Source organism: Struthio camelus, chromosome 3 (assembly GCF_040807025.1).
Source record: "Struthio camelus isolate bStrCam1 chromosome 3, bStrCam1.hap1, whole genome shotgun sequence".
NCBI classification, from domain to species: domain Eukaryota; kingdom Metazoa; phylum Chordata; class Aves; order Struthioniformes; family Struthionidae; genus Struthio; species Struthio camelus.
Genome location: NC_090944.1, coordinates 118,259,043 through 118,269,030, shown reverse-complemented (window position 1 = coordinate 118,269,030; position 9,988 = coordinate 118,259,043). Strand labels below are relative to the sequence as shown.

General features: G+C 46.8%; 1 protein-coding gene across 1 annotated transcript in view; it reads left to right on the top strand.

The window, feature by feature from the left end:
- Positions 1–2,144: 2,144 nt before the first annotated feature.
- The window catches only part of DUSP10 (dual specificity phosphatase 10), a 29,135-nt gene continuing 21,291 nt past the window's right edge, over positions 2,145–9,988 (top strand). Inside the window, exons 1-2 of the mRNA XM_068939905.1 lie at positions 2,145–2,312; positions 3,915–4,760. Of these exons, the coding sequence (XP_068796006.1) occupies positions 3,959–4,760 (802 nt within the window). The 5' untranslated portion in view covers positions 2,145–2,312; positions 3,915–3,958. The remainder of the gene's footprint in view (positions 2,313–3,914; positions 4,761–9,988) is intronic.

Below are 9,988 nucleotides of genomic sequence, written 5' to 3'. Positions count from 1 at the left end.
CTCAGCAAGTCACCAACAAAGAGGAACAGAGAGTATGAAAAAACTGCAGCGGTGTTTCATGTTGGCACCTCAGGGGAACTGAACCAAGTTTGCGGAAGAATTTGAGACCGTTGCATTTCTCAATTAATCTCTTCGCTGTGTTGCTGGGGAAGGGAGCTGTTCATGAAGCAACTGCACACTGGTATTAAAAGTACAACTTTCCTTTCTACTGGGTATCACAATGACTTGTATTTTATAAGCCTTCAGAAAGTAATACCTCCAGACAGGACTACTGTCTTTGCTGGTGTGAGAGTGAAGCTATTCCCTGATTCAACCTGCTCAAAATCTTTGCTCAGGATGTACCTGCTTACCTTCAGTAGATATAAGGAGCAGAGATTTCTAGAGGTCAAACTGTTGCGTGTTGGAACATTTTACAGTTCTTCTTTTCTCTCCAGTGTGCAGTAGAACTGTTGCCCTACTGTGGCAAAGCAAAACTGGAGACCATTAAGTATGAGTCTGTGTTGAATGAATCAGTGTCTTACAAGGAACGTTAACGGGAAAGAAGCTGATTGTTTAAAGAACAGCTGTGAAAAGAACAACTGGACCTGGCTTTTAACTTTTAGCTATTCATCAAAAAAATCAAGTATTCAGGACCTTTGAAATCTTGCTACCTGTTTTCATGAGTCTTTTTTTTTAATTCCAAATTGCTGAAAGCTGATTTTACTGCATTTTAACACTACTTCTGGATTATCTGTAATCCAACTACAAGTAGGATTGGTAGTCACAGTTTGCAAATCCCAGCTGAAAAATGAATTTTGCAGATTCACCCCAGAACCCAAATTCTCGGGCACTAATTTGGGTTCGAGGTTATGATATTAACAAAATCTTATCTGCTTTAACCTTCTCCCCTGCTCCAGACTGAAGGATTTGCATTCCTCGTTGTAAGTGAGATTCTCCTGGCACTTTTGCAGACAGAGAGGACGGGGTGGGATGCATCATTCTGTCAGCCCGCTGGATTGCCTGGGTGGCAATGAGACTTTCGTTTTCTCTGATGTGCTGGATAGATACATGATGAGATATTGTTGCTGAACCAGGAAATACTAAAATGGATTTTGCACAGTGGGGAAGGAAAGAATGAAAAAATCTCATGCTGCTGCCAGAGAGTGCTCTAGTGTCTGATTAGTAGATCTGTACAGCTTGAAAATCGATTTTCACCTTTTGCCTGGTAGTGTACCCGTAACAAGGGTAAGAGCTCATTATTTCTCCCATGTCAAAGGTCTGACGGAAAGGACGGAAGGGACTTATGCTCGTCTGAGTAACTGGTTCCTAAAAGCTTATCCTCAAGCCTACATCACTTTCCTTTTTACCCTGGGAAAGTTTAGTCTAATCCAAATGTACATGATCTTTGCCTGATAAGGACTGGACTGGCAGTATGCCAGAAGCTGGATGATCTGAATTTGCATAACACGGAGCAACTATATTCATCTTTAATATAGAGGTCAGGCAGGCAGAGACTTACAGGCCTAGCAGGCTCTGAACTACATGCAAAGGACCCGCTTTGCACTCCCAGTCATTTGTAGCTTCCGTTCAGGGAGTGTGTTGCTTCTCTACTTGAAGCATCTTGCGCAGGCTTCCTTTTGTTAGAACAGGATTATTTGGAAATACACTTAAAAAGAAGCCTCCTTGATTCAGCACCACTGCGCATCACGGACCTGCTTGCTGTGGAGGTGGGGAAGGAGGGATCACCCCGTGCTCACTGCCTAGCCGACACAGACGTCCGCTCCTTCAGCAAGCGCGCCTTCCCGGTGCCTGTACGCCCTGGGAGCGGTGGGACTAGCTGTTCCTCAACTGCTTTGCAGGTGGTCGGTAGTCCCGCTGGCCCTTTATCATAGGCTAGCCCTGGGCGGGACCGGCGGGCGCAGGGACCCGGGGGCGCGGGGGCGGGGCCAGCGCCGCCGGCTGCCCTCGCCTGTCAATGGGGAGCAGCTGCTCCCCTCGGGCGCGGGCCGGCGCCGCGCCCTCCCGATTGGCTGGCAATGACATCACCCCCTCCCGCGGCCCGGCGGGCCGGGCCGCTCCTGGCCCCGCCCAGCCGCGGCGCGCCGCGCTCCCATTGGGCGGTGGGGCCGCTCGCCCCGCCCCCCGGGAGCCGTACATTTACGCTTGTAGCAAAAGAGAAAGTAACGAGGATGGTGCGGGCGGCGCGCGGCGCGGCCGGGGCGCGGGGCGGGCGGCGCGCGCGGGCAGCAGCAGCAGCAGCAGCAGCAGCAGCAGCAGCAGCAGCAGCAGCAGCAGCAGCGAGGGGCCGCGACCCGTCCCGTGCCGTCTCGACGGTGGGTGCGGTGCGATGCGGCGCGGGCTCGGCGGGTGGGCGGCGGTGCGCGGCTGTCCGGGCGGCAGCGCGCGTCTGTGACCCGAGCGGGTCCTGCGGGCGGGCAGCGCCTCCGTGTTTGGGACTAAAGCTTGAGTTGTCTCCTTCTCTTTCTCTCTCTCTCTCTCTCTCTCTCTTTTTTTTTCCCCCTCTTCCCCCTCCCTAGCAAGGGAAAGTGGATGATTTGGCTTATTTTTAAAAATTGTGTTAGCTGAAAGCGCTTAGAGTTTGCTTGTTTTATTTATTTAGCAAGCAAAAGGCGGGGGTGGGGGAGGCAGGACGGCAAAGATAGGCTGGAAGAGCCTTCGCTGTGGGCTGCACAGTGAAGGTTGCTCTGCCTGAGCTGGGAGACCCCATCTGCTGTCATTTGGGCTCGCAGCCGCGGTATTTTCCTTGCTCTGCAGGTGTCTTCAGATCTGTTCTGTAAAGGGGTTGTGGCTAAAGGCTAAGGGAAGAAGGCTGTATTCTCTGTGCTGCCCTGAGAGAAGGTCTACTTAGTCAAAAAGAGGGACATCTCTGCCTTTTAAGGCAGGGCCAACGTGAAGCTGACGGAGGCGGTGGACCAATTTTACTAGCACGTAGATGCTTCTTGATGGAAATGTTGTGTTAGTTAAATTGTTGTTATCATGTACTTTCAAACGGGAGCATCAGCTGCTCTGCCAGTTGCTGGGGAAGGGGAGGCATTGTCTGCATCTTCTGGGTTGTTTCAGACTCTTCTCCTTTCCTTTTAACTGGAAGGGAAGGCTTTTTAATCTTGCGTGTTGTGTCTTAGCAAATGACAGGCTAACGATTGTGAAGACTGCGACCTTGGGAGTAGAGCGGACCCTTATTTTAAGAAGCCCTGAAACATGCCGGAGAGGGGAACTCTTGCCTCTGAGATTGCTGGAGAACACAAGCCTCCCCTAGCCTTTAGCTGGAGGGCTTTAACTGACACTGAATTAACTTCTATAATGGGGAGATGCAAGTTCAAGGCGTGCACTGGCATTCTGTCAAGATTTTCAAAGCCTAATTTTCCTTTTCTGTCTCTCTTTTTTGTTGTTTTTTTTTTTTTGTGTAGCTGAATGTAGTTAAGTTTGCAACTGTCTTTGAGAATTTATTCAAAAGCTAATTTTATTCCAGCAAGCTGGAAAAATTATGCATCACCACTGACACATTCAGCTGCTGTGCATTCCTCCCAGCTGTAGAGTCAGTCCAGTAGTTGTTTCCTTTGCTTACTGCGAGGGAAACAAGAGAACATGCCTCTTTATCATTATCAGTTGCATGCCTTGCAGCGGTGTTTCAGAATAGCTCAGCACCATCTGCATGTAGACAAATGCCTCCTCCTGGGTGTAGCTGCACAGTCTAAGCTCGTTGTATATTCTGTGTGCCATTTGCATTCATGCAAATAGCTGAAGTATTCACTGCAAGATCGGGAAAGGTCAGCAAACCACAGTGAGCTAATAATTATTACGATGGGTTACAAGCATTGGGAAGTTGATTGTAGACTTGCATGACCCTGTGATCTTTTTTCATCACCTTTCTCTTCTCTCCCTTCCCCCTCCCTTTTTTTTTTTTTTCCTTGCAGGTAGATCCTGAGTTCTTCTTGATTTGCTAGTTCTCAGCTTCCTCATGCCTCCGTCTCCTTTAGACGACAGGGTAGTAGTGGCACTTTCAAGGCCAGTGAGACCTCAGGATCTCAACCTTTGTTTAGACTCTAGCTATCTTGAATCCGTCTCTTCTGCCAGTGAGAGCCACTCCAGTCTGCTTGGCACCGCTGTCGTGTCCCTCAAGACTGCTAATCTCACGTATATGCCCTCATCTAACGGCTCTGCACGCTCCCTGAGTTGTGGATGCAGCAGTGCCAGTTGCTGCACTGTGGCAACATACGACAAGGACACTCAGGCCCAAACTCAAGCGAGCACCAGCAGTGCCCACACCGGAGCCTCTACTGCCTGCCCTGCCAACCAAATGGTCAACAGCAATGAGAACGCCGGCAGCTTGAGCCCGCTGGGTGGAGTCGGGAGCCCGGTCTCGGGCACAACCAAGCAACTAGCTAGCATAAAAATCATTTACCCCAATGACCTGGCAAAGAAGATGACCAAATGCAGCAAGAGCCACCAGCAGAACCAAGGGCCTGTCATCATTGACTGCAGGCCTTTCATGGAGTATAATAAGAGCCACATTCAAGGGGCTGTTCACATTAACTGTTCCGACAAGATCAGCCGGAGGAGGCTCCAGCAGGGCAAGATCACTGTCTTGGACTTGATCTCCTGCCGGGAAGGCAAGGACTCCTTCAAGAGGATCTTTTCCAAAGAAATCATAGTTTATGATGAGAATACCAATGAGCCAAGCAGAGTAATGCCTTCCCAGCCGCTCCACATAGTGCTGGAGTCACTCAAGCGAGAAGGCAAGGAACCCCTAGTCCTAAAAGGTAATCCTGCACCTTGCCCCCATGTAATCTCATGGTTTGCTTTGCTGTGCATCTGTTCAACCTTAAGCAAGGCTTATGGCAGAACTTTCAATGCGGCTGTTTATTTCTAGGATGGCCCGTGTGCCTGGGGTCACAGGTGGCAAGGCAAACACATTCCTTCAACAAATCATGGAGCTGGTAGCTCGATAGTAAGGGATATTTGCTTTGTCTCTGACTGTTGTCCTTGAGTAGTGAAGTGCGGTGGGAATTGGAAGAGAGAAGAAACGTGCTTCCTAGTGTCTGCCGGTGTAGACAAAGAATTTCCCCAAGTGTTTGCTCTAAGTATTTATAGCCCAAGGGGCAGAGGTCCAGGAGGGTGCACTTCTCTCCCCTAGCTGTTTGAGATCATCAGACTGACCTTTACTTAGCAGCCTTGGGCTTGATTATTTTAGTCCATGTAAAACTGAACTCATAGGTGTTGGAGATAGGCAATAGGACAGTAAAAGAAGGGAGGAGGAAAGACAAGGGAAGCCAGCTGGTCTGTGGCATTGCATCATGGGCTAGTCCTGCGTGAACTGTGAGGACCAGTCAGTGAAACTGGAGCAGTCAAGCCTTATTCTGGTGGAGCGGGTTCAGAGTAATGGATGGAGAGATATTTTTGCTTAAAAAGTGTCCTGAAAGGGTTATATATACGTGTATGCATGGATGCATATTTGTTTATATATCGTTTTCCTTTAAAAGCTACCGATTTAATGTGTTCTTTGATCTATCTCTTAATGTTCTAAGTGAAAGTAAGTCCTGCCACTTAGGGAATCCTTTTCGTAAGCAGCATCCAAGGACGTTTCCCTCTTTCATTTTATTCTGTAGCTCCTATTTATAACAGTGCTGCCCTCTAGATTAAATCTCTTCTCCCTGGGGGTTTATGCCATTCAGACACATAGCTGATAGAGATTGGCTATGCCACTCAGAAACACAGGAGGATCTGTTGTTGAGCTCATTGTGTGTATTTAATTCACTTGTTTTTTTCCTTTAGAAGTTACTTCTTTCAACCTACGCAATGTGGCAGCAGACTTCACTGCTCTGATAGCTCCTAGAAGAGTATGACGCTAAATAGAGAAAATGGGCTAAATTAAGGGTCCTGTGAGATCTTTCCTCTCTGAGTATATCTGACTCTTGTGGAAGCTTAAAACTGCGCTGGGCTCTGTTGTGTGAGTAAAGCATAGCAAGTAAATAGTTACGCAGCGTTTGCTTTGACACTTGCTACTGGTTCCCAATATGCATGTATTGACTCTTTCAGGTCATGATGGTGCCCTTAAGCTGTACAAAAGGGTGAAGATTCTCTTTGTAGAGTAAAGTTACTGCTGTGAAGTGCTGTGTTTCTGGTGATAAAGGCATTCTGTTTAAGCCCTTGCAACTGGAAATGTGGTTTATAAGCTGTAGTCTGCAAGTCTTTCTAGTCTTCTGAAAGCGGGATGCTGAAGGTATTTTTCTTGTTTGTGTTTCTCTGAAAGCACCTACTGAAACTCCTGTGACTCCAAACTGGGACGGTTTTTAGTATCTGAAGTTAAAGGCAGGAGCTGAGATAGAGCAACGCAGCTGTAACTGGGTAGCACTGAGCTGCTGGGCCTGGGACCGGCAGTGGGCAGCCCCTATGTGCGTTTTGTAGGCAGCATCTTCTCCCACCTCTCCATGCCAGTTGCGGTTCACTGGGTACTCTGCTGGGTTTCACCAAGTGAGTGCTTGTGGTATTACTCGGGATTTTTTTTTTTTTTTAAGATGATGGAGGAAATGTTAGCATCAGTCTCAAAAGTCCTGCTAAGCAGAATTCCTCTCCCTGAACTGCTTCTGCCAACAGAGTTGGACTTGTGTTAGAAGACAAAGGAAGCCAAAATCCTATGCTTTTTGAGTGTGACGATTGGCTGAGGCAGGGCAGACCTTGCCTGGGGAAGTCGGTAGTGCAGGGAGAAGAGATAAGGGTGCTCCCATTTCCACTGTAACTCCTCTCCCCATCTTTGAAGTGGGGCTTGAATTGGGGTCGAATGGAGTCGCGCATGTGGCAAAGCAGCATTTAGGAAGGCTCTGCTGAAGTTTCCAAGCCTGAGGAGTGGTGCTAGAAGTGCTTGTTATTTAGTTTCACTTATTAGATAGAATTTTTTCCATTATGCTTCAGAAGTGCTAGAGCTGATGTGGGTGGGTGTGTCTTTGGGTTCAGGGATTGCAATGAAACTGGTGGTAGCTTATGAGCCCTTTTTGCTTTTATGTTTTATTTTGAGCAATTTCTCTTGCTCACTGCAGTCCAGTCCTAATTTATTGCTGGCCCATCTGATCCTCTGGTTTATGTTTGTAAACACTGGTTGCTAGCATTGCCGGCCAAGTTTATGTCCCCCTGATCTGGTGCCACCTTCTCCATGTTTGGTGCTGCCTGTCAGCCCGGCAGCCCTGTTGCTGTTTTTGTGGTGCGGTGTCACGTTGTGGGGGGAATCTGATCAGCAAACCTGAGGGCCTGCACCCGAAGGGATTGAGTTACGGCTTTAACTTACAGTACTTCAGGGCAGCAGATTGGTCCAGTGTGTATTTAAGTTTAGATGCCTGAATCTTTAAGCAGCATAAAAATTCTGTACTGATTTATAGATAAATATACGTATAGGGCACCTTATCAGGATCAAGTTACAAAGAAGGGCCCTAATTTATTTTTAACGTGAGCAGCAGGCCCATATGAACTAACACTTTGGGAGAGTATTGGAAGCTATGTCATTTTATAGAGGGATTTAAACATTTCTGTTCTTCTTTTCATATCTCTGCCTCTTTGCTACTTCCTTTAGTATGGACAGTTTGGGTCATAAGTGCAAGACTTGCATTTTGATATAAGCCCTTTAGAAGCAAAGGTTTTTCTCTTCCTTTTTTTGTCCAGAAAGCACAACAACATTTAAGAAAGACTAATGTACTTTACTCTTATGTTGGCCTTAGAAGCTCTTGTGGCTGAAGCTGCTGTTCAGCCTGTTTGTATATGAGAAGTCATGCTTTTTCCTCCCTTTCCCCCCCCCCCCATACATCTTCACAACAGATGCTGGTATTACCTACCTATTGAAACGTAAAAGCCTCCCTTTTTGTGGCTACATTTCTTTGTCTAAGTTTGTGAAGGGCGGGAAGAAAAACCAGGGATGGAGCTCAGCACCTCCTCTGCTTGAGGCTGATGGCAAAACTGTTGCTGAATTAAGTGGGGGGGAGAAATTCATAACGTGGCTCCCGGTGGGCTTGCAGCCCTGGGCCTCCTTGGGAGAAGGAAAGGTGGCACAACTCCGTCAAAGCCAGCAGCAAGGCATGGTGAAATTGGCAGATAAGCACTAGAGTGTTTCTGCTTTATTGGAAGAATTTGCCTTCCCTTAGTGTGTAGCTCATAGTGAAAGTGGCCTAGAGCGTTGGGGGAGTTTTTGTGCTTTAGTTTGCTACTGGGACCTAAAAAAAAGGAAGTGTGAAGTTCATTCGTGTTCAAATTCAAATGAAAAGTGTTATTTTACAGAGAATGAAATGTTTAAGTTCGGAGTTAAGCATCTTTTTCAAGTTAAAACTAAATCTACACATGAACTGAAAATGAAAAACTAACATCTGTGTCAAAACACTTCAACAGCTTTTAGAATAAGAATAAGTTGCCTGTGTCTTCCTAGACAGCGTCTAGTAGTATTGTTTTATTCTCACCCTTCCTCCTCTGCCTTTGAGCCCCAGCAGCAGAAGCCTTGAAAAGCCTCTCTATTTGATGACTGCAGAGAAAATTTGAGTTCAAAAGCAAAGATGCAAAGCTCAAGTCTGCTAAAAATTCCTTTCGGTTGTGCCCAGAGTAAACTGATCCCTGGAGTGAGGCAAAAAGGGGGGGCAGGGGAGGAACTGACCAGTGGTGATCACAAGCAGTTGCTTCTCTATTTTTATTCTTGGTTTGAGGAGCTCATTTATGCTCTGGCTTTGTGTCTTCTCATTGCTCATCTAACAGGGAAACAAATAAAGTGACTAGCTCTCATTACAGTGAGGAGTATAAAACCTGGCAGCAAACCACTTTATGCTTGCTGCCACGGTCTAAGAATAACTTCACATCTCTTACCTCACTGAAGTAGCATATCAGCAAAGTTAAAACAACCGCAGAGGAACCAAGCGACTCCTAAAAGAAAAAAGTACCCCTGTCACATTGTCCCGTGTTAATACAAAGCATTGTGATTGCCTGCCTTTGGAATACCTGACCTGGTCATAGTCTCTTGCAAAAACTTGCATAATTCGACAGCGATAGCGCTGCTTTAAACCCTAACTGAATTACGCTGCGTAGCTGTAACCGAGAGCAGAACTCGGCGCAGTGGTCGACGAAACCAGCTGATCAGCAAGACGTGTCTGGCATTTATTTCCACCAGAGGTCTCAAAGGACACTGAATAATTATTAGGTCATGATAGTAACAGGGCCGCATGTATTTTTACGTGTTAAGTAATGCATGCTTAAAATCCAGCATGTTTAAAACTGAAGCATGTTCTGCCTATGCTGCGGGAGAAATCTGGCCCCCCCACCAGCCACTCGAGGGGGAAAAACTTTTCTTGGCTCTACTAGGGCTGAGATTTCACCTTTGTTTTTTAGAGTCTGATTGCTAGAGCATAACTGTATCTTTCTCTACTGCAATAGACAGTCTTATTGGCCTTAATATGTGAAAACTAGTTGTATATGTGTACATATATGTATATGCATAGATAAACTTGGGTAATAATGTTGTCAAAACCATACGCTTTTCTTCAAATCAGTACTTCTGCACTGATCTGCTTCTGTGTACCTCTAAACTGCGCCTACGCAACGGTAATGGGCAGTGTAGCATTTCCTCTCAGGTGAAGGCATCTTGGAGTTTGAGGTGCTGGCATGCACGGTGTCTGTCATGTTTTGACTGTCCTTGGAGGGGATAAAAGCAAAGGCACTGCCTTAGGAAGAAGGAAAAAAGATGTGGGGAGGTTGGTTGGTTTGTTTGTGTCTTCCTCCTTTAGCTGTCCAGCTTCTCATACTCTTGGAAATCAAACTAAGAATTAAGCAAATTGTTTCTATTGGGCCAACGTCTCTAATGCTAGTGAAGGAAAAATCTGGCTCCAGCTCTGTTAAACTCCGGGGGTACCCCCCGCAATGATCCTAGCAGACAGAAGTTGAGTTATGAATAGCTGAATGCCTAATGTGCTGTCCTTCCTCTTACCTTGTTAAAGATGTGACAGTCTCACTACTAGTGAAATCTCTG